At 42.3% G+C, this 15407-nt stretch overlaps 1 protein-coding gene across 1 annotated transcript; it reads left to right on the forward strand.

Annotated features, from left to right (window-relative positions):
• The first annotated feature begins 591 nt into the window (after nt 1–591).
• On the forward strand, nt 592–6256 carry LOC115150167 (keratin, type II cytoskeletal 8). The gene is made up of 9 exons (XM_029693159.1): nt 592–1156; nt 2867–3075; nt 3220–3280; nt 3363–3458; nt 3632–3796; nt 3953–4078; nt 4263–4483; nt 4602–4657; nt 4850–6256. The coding sequence occupies exons 1-9, from the start codon at nt 734–736 to the stop codon at nt 4984–4986; spliced, it is 1494 nt and encodes a 497-aa protein (XP_029549019.1). The 5' UTR covers nt 592–733; the 3' UTR covers nt 4987–6256.
• The last annotated feature ends 9151 nt before the right edge of the window (nt 6257–15407 follow it).

Genomic DNA, 15407 nt, shown 5'->3' on the forward strand with positions numbered 1-15407 from the left:
CTCTCTAGCTCCCCTTGGTGTGTGTGTGTGTGTGTGTGTGTGTGTGTGTGTGTGTGTGTGTGTGTGTGTGTGTGTGTGTGTGTGTGTGTGTGTGTGTGTGTGTATTTGAGTGCATTGTGTCTATACAATAGGCTTGCCTTTTCTGATAGGCTGTTTATTTAAGTTCTGTAAACACAAAGATGTCTACCATACATAGTAACACTACAATAAAGTAACTCCAAGTTTGTACTGCATTGTACTTCATTCACTTTCTCGTAGCTCTGTGACAGAAAGCTAGAGTACACTCCTTCTCGAAGAGACCTCTTGTAAAAGGCAATTGACCCCAACTCCTCGTCTACTCTCATTCTCATCTCTCCAATCCCCTGCACAACTCTCTATCTCCCCTTTGACCAGAAGCAGGGTGTGTCAGGGCTTACATCCACTCAACCCTTCCCTACCAGTCTGACAGGATGGGCCACTCCTGCTAGCCACAGCCTCAGGGAATCAAGGGAGGAGGAGTGGGCAGCGAGACGGAAAGACAGTGAGAGTGAAGGTAAAAGTGGGTCACCCTGTTTCAGGTGAATGCTCCTCCTCTTGACTCTAGAGCAGGATAAAACCATCGAGGTTTTAGCCAGATTGTCACTTGAGGAACTTGACTCTCCTTTTTGAAGCCTCCTTGTCCTTATTCCGTCGCTCTCTCTTTTGAGAATTCAGGCTTGTAAAGCAGAGTCAACACTACCCTAAAGTTGCAACCATGAGCTTCAGCAGGACAAGCTACAGAAGTGGCGGCAGCAGCATGGGCGGCGGCATGGGGGGCAGCACCACCATTCGCAAGAGTTTCACCAGCCAGTCCTTGGCTGCTCCCGGATCCACCCGGATGAGCAGCGGGTCTGTCCACCGTTCTGGCGCCGGGTTCGGTGGTGGCATGGGTATGGGCGGAGGCAGCGGATTCAGCAGCAGCAGCAGCGCAGGTGGCTACGGTGGTGGTCTCGGCGCTGGCTATGGTGGTGGTATGGGTGGCGGATTCCATGGCGCCACCATCACAGCTGTCACAAGCAACCAGAGCCTGCTGGCACCACTGAACCTGGCGATCGACCCCAACATCCAGGTGGTCCGCACCCATGAGAAGGAGCAGATCAAGACCCTCAACAACCGCTTTGCCTCCTTCATCGATAAGGTCAGTTCCTTCCTGTTAACCTGTGCGTCTTCACCTCTCCTGTACTTCAAATGCTAAGCATTCACATCGATATCAACTGCACACAATTTTACTGTCTATACTGAAGTGTGCAAAATAAGTGCCTGTACACTGTTCTTTTGACTTTATCATGCATTGAAATTAAACATTCTGAACCCTGTGTTCAGAATGCTATCATGGTGCTTCTCTCTTCCAGCTATACTATCTGCAGGCTTCCATGTCAGACTGTTGTCATGTAACCAAATAGATAATTGACATTGACCACCACAATGAAATACATGAAGTTTGTATTACCGTGCAATGATCACAATCAATAGTAAACCAGAAAGATGACAAATACAAGTTAGCGTCGGCTCTCACCTCACATGCTAATATAACAGCATAGCATTTCTTGGCTGTATAGAGCTGAGTAAAGATGCTCTCTAAATGCAGGCATGTTTATTTTTCTGCTGACAGCCCTTATATCACACATGTCACATCTCCCACAATTTACACTCTGACATAAGAAATAAAGAGATAGTAAGACAAGGGAGCTGTAAATCTTATCTCTACTGCTGAATCCGTCAATTAATTACGACCTTTGGGATTAGAAAAGGGTATAAACTGTGCACAGGCTGTTTCTGATTATGCCCAATTGTGTTGAGCTTTCACAAAAGTTGTAAAAGGACCCCACCCAGGACTAAACAATAATACAATAAAGATAGCCTGAAGCCTTGTCAGGTCCTGTGACTTTAACGGCCTCTTTGGCTGCTATCTAAACAAGGGTGGGGATCCATCTCTCCCTCTGACTCACCCTATCGCATGCCTGCAGGGTGTGGTTGTGTGAACAGAGTGCCCACATAGTCCAAACTCTTTTTTTTAAAGTCTGGAATGAATGCGTGGCCTTCAGAGTGAAACAGAGCGAAAGAGGTGACTCATAGCTATGAGAGATAGGTAAAACACCCACAGTGAGTTAGGGTTAAACCCACATACACACACAGTGAGCCACTCCTTGTCAGGGAAAGTTTGGATATGCTTTGGTATGCCAATAAACACTCTCACTGGCCTTGTTTTGTTTTGAGGGTGAACAATGAGAGCTACACATCTCAGGGCAGATTATCAATGGGATTAAGATTAATTTTACCTCCCAGGATGTAGGCTTCTCAGACGCTGTGTTTTCCCCTAGATTACCATATGTCATCATCACTTATATCAACAAAGTCTTGGACAGGGTGTGGCTGTTCAAACACAAACCTGTGATGCTATCTACACAGCTATGCAGGTACAGATGTGGCTTTTACTGCAAGTCTGCTACAAGGTTGACCTAGGAGAAGTTATGTTTTTGCCACACCCTTGGAGCCCCATTCTTTCCACTTCCTTTTAAAACATCTACAGAAGTCTACCCAGGAGAAAGACTGACAATTAAATCGTAATGGAGTCTATGAAGCCTTATTCATGGATCCATCCATCACACATCATCATTCATTAATGAGCACATTCATCCATTTATTCACTCACTCACTGACCATTTCCATTTTGTCCATGCAGGTTCATGCGCATTCATTCATTCATCCACCCACCCACCCATTCATTCATTTGTTCCTTCCTTCCTTCCTTCCTTCCTTCCTTCCTTCCTTCCTTCCTTCCTTCCTTCCTTCCTTCCTTCACAAGTTTCTGTCAATGGCACTGACCATTTCCCTTTTGTCCCTGCAGGTGCGTTTCTTGGAGCAACAGAACAAGATGCTGGAGACCAAGTGGAGCCTCCTGCAGGACCAGACCACCACCCGCTCCAACATCGACGCCATGTTTGAGGCCTACATCTCCAACCTGCGCAGACAGCTGGACGGCCTGGGCAACGAGAAGATGAAGCTGGAGGGGGAGCTGAAGAACATGCAGGGTCTGGTCGAGGACTTCAAGAACAAGTAAGTTGTCTATATGTCGGATGTGCATGAAAAGTAGACAACTAGACATATTAGTATAAGCAATAGTTTATGTTTAACCTCAGTGTAACTAGCAACCCAGACCGATGACTTTGCATGATAGATTGCTCTTCGTTTTTTCACCAGGTATGAAGATGAAATCAACAAGCGCGCCTTAGTAGAGAACGAGTTTGTCCTGCTGAAGAAGGTGTGTGAGATAAAACATATCTCGCCATAACTCATGTCACAGTTATTTCATCATCCATTAACTCCTCTCTCTCCCTCTCCAGGATGTTGACGGTGCTTACATGAACAAGGTGGAGCTGGAGGCTAAGGTTGACGCTCTACAGGATGAGATCAACTTCCTCAGGGCCGTCTACGAGGCGGTACGAACCATTCATGAACTTTTCACATTTACCATACAACACATACTGTAGATCTTCAATATCAGAATCTTGGAGAGCTTCAACACTACATCATGATAGCATGAATGTTAGTCAGTGAATTAGATGCCGGATGAAATCTAAAGGTTTCTCTTCATCCTCTCTTGGTTCTTTAGGAGCTGCGTGAGCTGCAGGGCCAGATCAAGGACACCTCTGTGGTGGTAGAGATGGACAACAGCCGTAACCTGGACATGGACTCCATTGTCGCTGAAGTGCGCGCCCAGTACGAGGACATCGCCAACCGCAGCAGAGCTGAGGCCGAGAGCTGGTACAAGCAGAAGGTAAGCCAAGACCAGGTTTCAATTGCAAGATCAAAATATATTAACATAGTTTACCAGAAAACATTCATGCAAAATTAGCAACATTGCTGTGAGCACTTCATCAATCTTCACCGCCCTCCTTTTCATTCTCTTATATTTCCTCCCATCTTTTCTCAGTATGAAGAGATGCAGAGCTCTGCTGGACAGTATGGTGAGGACCTCCGCTCAACCAAGACTGAGATCGCCGAGCTGAACCGCATGATCGCTCGTCTCCAGAACGAGATCGAGGCCGTCAAGGGTCAGGTGAGGGTGCAATCTCATATCAGAACCTCCTTTGAGAGGATTGACTATAAATGCCTGATGTCCAAGCAAGATGGTTCATAGCACTAGAGTATTACTATTAGCCACAATTATATACATATATTTTGAATGAGAGGTTTGCTAACAGCAAAGGCTAATGCTAATGCGAAATGTTCTCTTACCACAGCGGGCCAACCTTGAGGCTCAGATCGCTGAGGCAGAGGAACGCGGTGAGCTGGCAGTGAAGGATGCCAAGCTCCGAATCAGGGACTTGGAGGATGCTCTCCAGAGAGCCAAGCAGGACATGGCCCGCCAGGTGCGCGAGTACCAGGAGCTGATGAATGTCAAGCTGGCCCTGGACATTGAGATTGCCACTTACAGGAAGCTGCTGGAGGGAGAGGAGAGCAGGTGAGTGAAAGTAGAAGCTGGATAGTTGAGATGTTAGCCTCTTAGCTTAGCATGTTAGCAATGCTACTTAGCAACTTTCTATCCAAAGTTTGCTAACATTGCTCTTATCTGTTCACAGAATATCCTTGGGTGGTGCATCTGCAACAATCCATGTGCAGCAGAGCTCTGGCGGCAGTAAATACCATTTTGATATAATTTCTCATTGTGTCACCATATAAGACATAGGCCTGCTCTTCACACTTCAGCTTTAGAACCTTTTCTGATATTCTGACTAATACACACCAAGTTTAACATGCATTATTGACACCAGAATATCCTCTAGCTTTACAGCAGAATAAACTGATCCCACTGTCTCTCTGTACCCAGACTACTCCAGCGCAGGCTCAGGTGGATTCGGCTATGGTGGCAGCAGCAGCAGCTACGGCGGCGGCAGCTACGGCAGCGGTGGTGGTGCCACAATCACTAAGTCTGTGACATCCACCAGCTCCAGCAGGCGTTTCTAGAGACTGTCAACTCTCCACCCAAGCCAGACCCATACCAATCCACGGTGCTACGCAGTACTCTTAGACCTACACAGCAGATTTACAGTCGGATTGATGACCTGTATTTACGTTTATTTTTCAATCCCTCCCAAGACAAAAAAAGAAGAATAGACAAGTTGAATAACATTGCCTTGGTAGATTCACTGAAAAACAATGAAAGTATCACTGTGTTATTTCAGGAGCAATACCTGTTCTCCCCTGTATTATTCACCATAATTCACAGGTAACCAATAATGTACAATTGCCGGTTCCTCACAAGGCCAACATTTCTGTCTTTCTGCACTGATGTTTAAGGAATATAAATGGAAAAAGAAAAATAGAATGTGTGAAAACATAAAGCAACCATAAAGAAAGCTTGCTAAGGATCCACTCTGTACCTTTGTCAGCTTGTAGCTTGCATCTACATGTATCAGTAGTTGTTGGGCATATTACTCTAGCTTCATACTCACAGATGGCAGTGTCATGGTCATAATCAATTAACTTTGGGCACTTGCTGATTTGGCAGCTGAATGGAGAAAACCATTGACCCTATGTGGTGCTATGAACAAGTGATGCCTTCATATTCCTTTTAGGTGATTTATGTATGCTATGAAAGTGATGATGTGCCACAGGATGCTGCTGAGGGGAGAACAGCTCATAATAATTGCTGGAATGGAGTCAATTTAATGCTATCAAACACATGGAAACCATGTGTTTGATGAGTTCTATACCATTACATTACTATGAGCCCGTCCTCCCCAGTTAAGGTGCCACCAACCTCCTGTGGTGTTGTCAAAACAAAAATAGGCCTTTTTTGCTAACACATAACATGTCTCTTTCATAGTGTACTGAAGTAGAAGGAACAGTAGTCAATCTTCAGTCACATAACTCAAAAGGACATACTTCTTTGTCAGAGGTTTACATTTTAGAGAAGTTTCCTGTTAATAGTTTTCTTCTATGCTTGGTTTTTCTTTCGTTACCATTAGAAGGAAATAACATTGTGACCAGATTTATTTCTAAAAGTATTCTCAACAATCTACATAATTTGTGACAATTGACTTAACACCAAAAATAACGAATTAAATTCATTTGAGATCTTAAATCACTGTCTCTAGTGTGTGAAATGTTTGCCATTTTTCTGAATTTTGTGTACTTCACATGCCTCTCTGGCACCATCTAGCTGTGCCTTCTTTGATCAAACTTCAATGTTGAGCATTCTGGAATTTCAGATAATTAAACTGCATTAAACTGATATTACTTTTTATTTATATTATTAATAAGAGTCGATTGACACACCCATGCGTCAATCTTAGTAACATAATATTTGTTTTATTTTCCCCAATTTCTATCTTCTCTCAACACTGCAACACTGATTTGGATAGAAAACACTCTGAAGTTTCTAAAACTGTTTGAATGATGTCTGTGAGTATAACAGAACTCAGAACTCATATGGCAGGCAAAAACCTGAGAAAAATCCAACCAGGAAGTGGGAAATCTGATGCTTGTACTCTTTTCAAGTTATTGCCTATCTAACACAGTGACTTAGGGTTCATTTTGCACTTCCTAAGGCTTCCACTTGATGTCAACAGTCTTTAGAACCTTGTTTCAGGCTTTTGCAGTGAATGACATGAGTTCATTGGCGCGCATTCAAGTGATGAGGTAGCTGTGTTCTATAACGTTTTTCAAGACATTGGAATCGTCCGGTTGGAATATTATCTAAGTTTTATGTTAAAAAGGCCCTAAAGATTGATGCTATACAACGTTTGACATGTTTCTACGAATGTAAATATAACTTTTTGTTGACTTTTCGTCGTGAAAACAAGAAGGAGGTATTTGGACATAAATTATGGACTTTATCGAACAAAACAACAGTTATTGTGGACCTGGGATTCCTGGAAGTGCCTTCTGATGAAGATCATCAAAGGTAAGTGAATATTTATTATGCTATTTATGATTTTAGATGACTCCAAAATGGCGGGTATCTGTATTGCCTGGTGTATTTTTCTGAGTGCCGTACTCAGATTATTGCAAAGTGTGCTTTCCCCGTGAAGCTTTTTTGAAATCTCTCATAGCGGTTGCATTAACCTGTAACTTAATTCACGTAACAATTGGTCCTTTGAGCCGGGATCCAAAATCTGTCCCTGTCTTCCTAAGGTAACACGCTGAAAACCATGCACGGGCGGGTCATTGACTCGTAAATTAAAGACCTGTCCTCTGAAATTGGGGTTCCATAACAGGTTGGTAAATATCTAAGGTCGACATGGATGGTGACGGAATCCAACCTACATTGCTTTTCCCAGCCTACAAGACAAAGGTCAGTAAATCTTTATTTATGCGGATTTGGGGAATAATACCTGTATGATTGCATGGAGTGGAGAAGGAAGTTAGTGTAGTCTAGGTGTTAAACGCCAAAATATCCGTTCCCGGTTGGGGCATACTAACCTGGTGACCTGTCTTTAGAATATTGTGTAGAGAAAAGTTTTAATAGCAATGAAGTATTCTATGCAATTGGAAGATAGGAATTGGGGGTAGAGCCATCCTAGGCAAGGTGGGGGAGGGGGGGGGGGGGGTCCGTAATGACCCTAAGTATCTGTGGCCACTACCAATGTAAACTATCTAATGTTGAGACCTAAAGGGTAAACTGGTCGATATACATTAGGCAAGCTAATGCGCTTAGATCTAAAGGATAACTGATCTAGAGTATATTAGTGGGGAGGTTAGTTGAGTCCTAACAGGGCGCAAAACTTGGTCTGACTATTCCATGGAAGAAGGGAAACCTAATATAGCGGAGTGAGATACGAGATATTATTGTCAACAGTTACATGGAGCAACAGATAAATAGGCCATTAACTAGGGCTTTACGACCCCTGGAAAGTAGCTTATAATTGCATACGTATGAGACCTAATGTTCGATCAACAGACACCTCTATAGATAAAGTTTCAAGAGAGATAGAATGATTATTCTGGGTTGATTGTTCCCGTGGGAGGTGAAAATATTGTTCAGTCAACAGTCGTGAGAAAAGACAGGTATTGGTTCGTCTACGCGTGAGATAAACAATTTGTCAGGGTCCATACGAATGATCATTCTAAGGAAAAATGCTATATTGTGACAAGGAAATACATCGGGTTGTGAGACACATAGAATTGGAAGATAATTACTTGCCTGAGAGATAGATATATTGTTCAGTCAACAGTAGCGAGAAACGACCGGGAAACAAGTATAACTTATGGTCGTATACGTGTGAGATATAAATATGTCAGGATCCATACGAATAATTATTCTAAGATTCTAGGTTACGGTAAATAGCACACACATAGAGATTAATAGTAAGTACACACAGATTGTGAGAAAAAGCATAATAACAACGATAGTTATTGGATAACCATGGGTGGCAAATCCTCAAAGGAGGTGCAGGAATTAATGGGAGATGAGCGATACATGGAGTTAAATGTTATAAAATAAATATTTATTTCCGTCCAATGTGGAGAAGGAAGTATGAATTTGATGGAAGTTTGGATGTGGAAAAGTTGGGACTAATGGTAAGAAAGATGCATAAGGTATGTGGGGACAAGACAGGGAAACAGCATGACATAGCCAGGGTGTGGCTGTCTGAAGCCCGCAGAAGAAGGCAACTGTAGAAAGAGAGAGAGGCAGAGTCAACGGTCACAGGAGAAAGGCTTAGACATTTACATTAGGGCTATGTCCTGGAAATTGTATCGATAGTACGTGCCTAATTTTACGACTACAGATATTGATAAATAGGGTTATTTGTGAGGAGTGTCTATCAGTTCAATAGCGCATTGGTGGTTCTGTGGTAGGTTCTGTGGTAGAAGTCTCGCCTGCCATGCGGGAGGCTCGGGTTCGATTCTCAGCCTATGCATCAGTGGATTAAAATTTGAATTGCTGATTGCCGTTCAACTGCTGGTATGTTTTGCCTGGAAAGATATGGTTGTTAGTGTTTGTTTAAGATAGAAACCAAATGTTTTGGTAGCTTATTTAGTTTAAATTGAAAGAAAGATTCTTTCAAAATAATAGCGAGGCGAATTCGATAAAGTACGTTGTTTGTGGTCTAAATGGCCTGCTTAAAGGAATTATAGAGAATGGAAGTTGTATTTGAATGACGGAATCAAGGAATAGGTAGTTACCTAAATCTAATGAATTATAAGGACATTTCATAAGAGTGAAGCCGAAAGAGAGATAAAGTTGTAACATTGGTTTTAATCTTACGATAGAGGTAACGCAGAATGCTGTTTGAAAAGAGATAATATTTTTTTCCTACGGGTAAAACGAGGAGCGTTGGTTGTGAGCACTGGACTATATGTGGCTGGAAGCGATTCTGGTCTGAATAATGGAATCGTAAAAGTTTTGTGATAAATTCTGGTTATTGACTCGTGGTGTGATTGTTTAGTAACACCAGTGAATTGAACGGGAAGTGAATGTATGCTAACATTATAATGTTTCCATTGCATGGAACAATGTCAGGTCAGAAAGGTGGATTGCAGGGTGAGTTTATTTTATTTCGCAGAAACAGTGCAAATGAATCATAGTTGTGCGTGTGCCTGGCCGGCGTGCGCGTTCCTGTAGGACGTAGAGTCGCAAGCTAACGCGAGGACGCACTATTTGTAAGGGGGGTGAGTGTAACCGCGGTGGTGCGCGCTAATAGCGTTTCAATCGGTGAGGTCACTCGCTCTGAGCCCTTGAAGTATAGTTTTGGTACCTCTGTAATAAAACAATTTCATATGCTTTGGAAATTAGCTAGATTCCATTTGGTTATTTGAATTACCTTTTTCATTTGCTTTTTAAATGTTGAAAGATTGGAATCAATGGTTAAACAAATAAATTGGGTACCAGGACATGGTGATTTGATAGTAGTGCCCTGGGCAATAGATGGACAATATGTAGACAAAATCACACAGCTGTGTAATAATCTGAGGGACCACTATCAATGACATGCAGATTTCTCTAAGGTTCACGAGTGTAAACAAGAAGACAGTGAGACTATAAGCCAATACCTAGAGAGATTAAAGGACGTGTCCAACGCAAATAGTGGGTTACTAGAATCCCCGGTAGTGGATGGATTTGATGCCCCGTATTATCAGCAATTAAAATTTGCTTTCCTCAGTGGACTGAGTCCCTAGATAAGTCGTGCCATCAAACAGAACCTCGTAGGGTGGGGGCTAGCAGATCTGAGGGAAGTAAGAGAGGCAAGAGAGGGGGTCGAGAAAAATACAGAGAGAAGGTCAGGCGCCCACAGCCAGACTCAGAGGAGGAGGAAGGAAAGGCATGTTCAATCACATAAACCATTGAGGAAGTTTAAAACTAATGATTGGGGGAAGTACAATGGAATTATAAGTATTATTAGGTTTTGTTTGTAGTTAACGTTTGGGTTTCTGAATCGGTGTAGTATAAGGAATGATAACCAAATGTTTGTGGTTATTTTATGGAAAAAGGAGCGCTTAGCTCTCTTTGGGAAAAATCCCTAGGGACAGGATATCTTAAAGGGGTATACACACATGGCATTTTGGAAGTTTTGTTTTCTGAGTTTTAATTAAGCACGCGAAATTCTTTTGATAGGGAATGTTCTGGGAACCTGGGATACAAAATGTAGATACAGTTCTTAGCCTTCATTTGCCTAATGTAGTAAGAAACACAGTTCTGAAAGGGTGGTATGACTTTTGACCCCTATGGTGACTTTTCCTTTTGTGGTCTGATCAACCGCAATGAAAAGCCATTTGGATGGTGAATTTAAGGTCATTGGTGATATTGATTTTAAGGAAATTTGTAGAACTGATAATTATGATGGAGTTAAAGTTCTTAGACACAATTGATAATTTGAAAATTTGAACCAATGAGAAGACAGAATGACGATAAGGGTATAATGATTTTTCTTTGTGGAGTAGTTCAGATTAGTCATTTTGATCTGATTATGTTATTTGAATATCTTATTTGAATAATTCTTAAAATAATTGTTATGTTTTTTGTGAAAGTTTATCGTGAGTAATTTAGTAAATTCACCGGAAGTGTTCGGTGGGAATGCTAGTCACATGCTAGTCACATGCTAATGTAAAAAGCTGGTTTTTGATATAAATATGAACTTGATTGAACAAAACATGCATGTATTGTATAACATAATGTCCTAAGATTGTCATCTGATGAAGATCATCAAAGGTTAGTGCTGCATTTAGCTGTGGTTTGGGTTTATGTGACATTATATGCTAGCTTGAAAAATGGGTGTCTGATTATTTCTGGCTGGGTACTCTGCTGACATAATCTAATGTTTTGCTTTCGTTGTCAAGCCTTTTTGAAATCGCGCGAGCGTTACCCTTCTAAGTACGGTAATATTCCATTACCGTACTTAGAAGCATGTCAAATGCTGTTTAAAATAATGCTAATTTTCTCGTAAAATAGCGATAATATTCCAACCGGGCAACGTTGTATTCATTCAAAGAGAGAAAGAAAAACATGGCGAGTTCTCGTGACCGCACATCTCCAGTCTCACTGTCCCCAGGCTGACCACTTACAAACTCTGCTCCTATACTTTGCCCAGAGACAGCAGACACCCCATTCCACATTCTGGCGGCTTTAGAGAGCCAATGGAAGCCTTAGAAAGTGTCACATTACAGCACAGATGCTGTAATTTCGATAGAGATGTAACAGAAGGACAACAAATTGTCAGACAGGGCACTTCCTGGATGGAATCTTCTTAGGTTTTGGAATCTTCCTGCATGGAATCTTCTCAGGACTATGAGTTCTGTTATACTCACAGACACCATTCAAACAGTTTTAGAAACTTTAGAGTGTTTTCTATCCAAATCTACTCATTTGCATATTCTAGTTTCTGGGCAGGAGTAGTAACCAGATTAAATCAGGTACGTTTTTTATCCGGCCGTGAAAATACTGCCCCCTATCCCAAAGAAGTTTTTAAGGTCACGCCACAGCATCTCAATCGGATTCAAGTCCGGACTTTGACTAGGTCACTCCAAAACCTTCATTTTGTTTTTTTAAGCCATTCAGAGGTGGACTTGCTGGTGTGTTTTGGATCATTGTCCTGCTGCAATACCCAAGTGCGCTTCAGCTTGAGGTCATGAACTTATGCCCGGACATTCTCCTTCAGGATTTTTTGGTAGAGAGCAGAATTCATGGTTCCATCAATCACAGCAAGTCATCCAGGTCCCGAAGCAGCAAAGCAGCCCCAGACCATCACACTACCACCACCATATTTGACTGTTGGTATGATGTTCTTTTTCTGAAATGCTGTGTTACTTTTACGCCAGATGTAACGGGACGCACACCTTCCAAAAAGTTCAACTTTTGTCTCGTCAGTCCACAGAATATTTTCCCAAAAGTCTTTGGGATCATCAAGATGTTTTTTGCCAAAAGTGAGACGAGCCTTTATGTTCTTTTTGGTCAGCAGTGGTTTTCGCCTTGGAACTCTGCCATGGATGCCATTTTTGCCCAGTCTCTTTCTTATGGTTGAGTCGTGAACACTGACCTTAACTGAGGCAAGTGAGACCTGCAGTTCTTTACATGTTGTTGTGGGTTCTTTTGTGACCTCTTGGATGAGTCGTCGCTGCGCTCTTGGGGTAATTTTGTGTAGGCCAGCCACTCCTGGGAAGGTTCACCACTGTTCCAAATTTTCTCCATTTGTGGATAATGGCTCTCACCGTGGTTTGCTGGAGTCCCAAAGCTTTAGAAATGGCTTTGTAACTCTTTCCAGACTGATAGATGTCAATTACTTTGTTTCTCATCTGTTCCTGAATTTCTTTGGATCGCGGCATGATGTCTTGCTTTTTGAGATCTTTTGGCCTACTTCACTTTGTCAGACAGGTTCTATTTAAGTGATTTCTTGATTCAACAGGTCTGGCAGTAATCAGGCCTGGGTGTGGGTAGTGAAATTGAACTCAGCTTTCCAAAAATGTGATTAACCACAGTAAATTCATGATTTAACAAGGGAGGGGCGGGGCAATTACTTTGTCACATAGGGCCATGAAGGTTCGGATAGCTTTTTTCCCTTAATAAATAAAATGATCACTTAACTGCATTTTGTGTTTATTTGGGTTATCTTTGTGTAATATAAAAAAATTTTGATGATCTGAAACATTTAAGTGTGACAAATATGCAAAAAAATAAGAAATCATGAAGGGGGCAAATACTTTTTCACAGAACTGTATGTTTTTTTCCCCCCTGTGAAGCACATTGCATTGCATTCATGTCTGAAATGTGCTATTTAAAAAACACTTGATTTGATTGAATGTTTTTCCTATTTTGTTTAATTTGATTGAAAACAATGCACAGCCTCCCTTCCATTTTTTTTTGTCCTGCGCAAATGTTACGCCAAGTAGGGGAGAGCGAGGTATGCTGTCAAACTTTTCATGCTGTCTAACATTTACTGGGCACAATACGTCACAATGGTATAAATGTCATACCAAATGAAAGATGTAAGTCTTGGGCACATATTTTGTATTCATTACATGTTCATATCTTATTTCAGTACGGAGTTGTAGACTGTTAAATAGAGAGTGTGCACTTGTGACAATTTGCCCCATCCGCGGGTAAATTGTCACACTACGTCGGGTAAATTGTCACATTGGATTATCAACAAATAAGAACACAACTAATTAATTGTGAATATTGATTTTAATTTTAAATTCAAAACCAAATTCAACTTCATTAAAGAACTCAAAATAAAAACGATCATGCCTAGAGAATCTGGCAAATCATGCCTTTCAGTCAAAAAAATAATGCTGGCAAGGCACACATTAATTAAGTGGCACGACCACTTTACATTGAATAAGGGCACAAGGCGAGACCCAGATGCAGACACAGGAGGCAGATGGTTGCGCTCCGATATTTATTATAACAAAAGGGTTAGGCAAAAGGCAGGTTGGGGACAGCCAAGAGTTCATAAACCAGGTCAGACTCCAAACAGTACCAGGCGATAGGTCAGGACAGGCAGGGATTCAGTGATCAGGTCCGAGTCAAAACAGTACGAGGGGATAGGCAGGCTCGAGGTCAGAACAGGAAGAGAGGTCAGGCAGGCGGGTTCGGCGTCAGGACAGGCAAGGGTTAAAACCAGGAGGGTTAGGAAAAAACAGAGACTGGGAAAAATAGGAGCTAGGAAAAATGCTGGTTCACTTGGCAAAACAAGACGAACTGGCACAGAGAGACAGGAAACAGGGATAAATATCCCAGGGATAATAAGCGACACCTGGAGGGGGTGGAGACAAGCACAAGGACAGGTGAAACATTTCGCTACACTCGCATTAACATCTGCTAACCATGTGTACAGTCGTGGCCAAACGTTTTGAGAAAGACACAAATATTAATTTTGACAAAGTCTGCTGCCTCAGTTTGTATGATGGTAATTTGCATATACTCCAGAATGTTATGAAGAGTGATCAGATGAATTGCAATTAATTGCAAAGTCCCTCTTTGCCATGCAAATGAACTGAATCCCCCCAAAACATTTCCACTGCATTTCAGCTCTGCCACAAAAGTACCAGCTGACATCATGTCAGTGATTCTCTCATTAACACAGGTGTGAGTGTTGACGAGGACAAGGCTGGAGATCACTCTGTCATGCTGATTGAGTTCGAATAACAGACTGGAAGCTTCAAAATGAGGGTGGTGCTTGGAATCATTGTTCTTCCTCTGTCAACCATGCTTACCTGCAAGGAAACACGTGGTGTCATCATTGCTTTGCACAAAAAGGGCTTCACAGGCAAGGATATTGCTGCCAGTAAGATTGCACCTAAATCAACCATTTATCGGATCATCAAGAACTTCAAGGAGAGCGGTTCAATTATTGTGAAGAAGGCTTCAGAGAACCCAAGAAAGTCCAGCAAGCGCCAGGACCGTCTCCTAAAGTTGATTCAGCTGCGGGATCGGGGCATCACCAGTACAGAGCTTGCTCAGGAATGGCAGCAAGCAGGTGTGAGTGCATCTACACGCACAGTGAGGCGAAGACTTTTGGAGGAAGGCCTGGTGTCAAGAAGGGCAGCAAAGAAGCCGCTTCTCTCCAGGAAAAACATCAGGGACAGACTGATATTCTGCAAAAGGTACAGGGATTGGACTGCTGAGGACTGATGAATCCCCTTTCCGATTGTTTGGGGCATCCGGAAAAAAGCGTGTCCGGAGAAGACAATGTGAGCGCTACCATCAGTCCTGTGTCATGCCAACAGTAAAGCATCCTGAGACCATTCATGTGTGGGGTTGCTTCTCAGCCAAGGGAGTGGGCTCACTCACAATTTTGCCTAAGAACACAGCCATTAATAAAGAATGGTACCAACACATCCTCCGAGAGCAACTTCTCCCAACCATCCAGGAACAGTTTGGTGACAAACAATGCCTTTTCCAGCATGATGGAGCACCTTTCCATAAGGCAAAAGTGATAACTAAGTGG

This window comes from Salmo trutta, chromosome 16 (genome assembly GCF_901001165.1).
Source record: "Salmo trutta chromosome 16, fSalTru1.1, whole genome shotgun sequence".
Lineage (NCBI taxonomy): Eukaryota > Metazoa > Chordata > Actinopteri > Salmoniformes > Salmonidae > Salmo > Salmo trutta.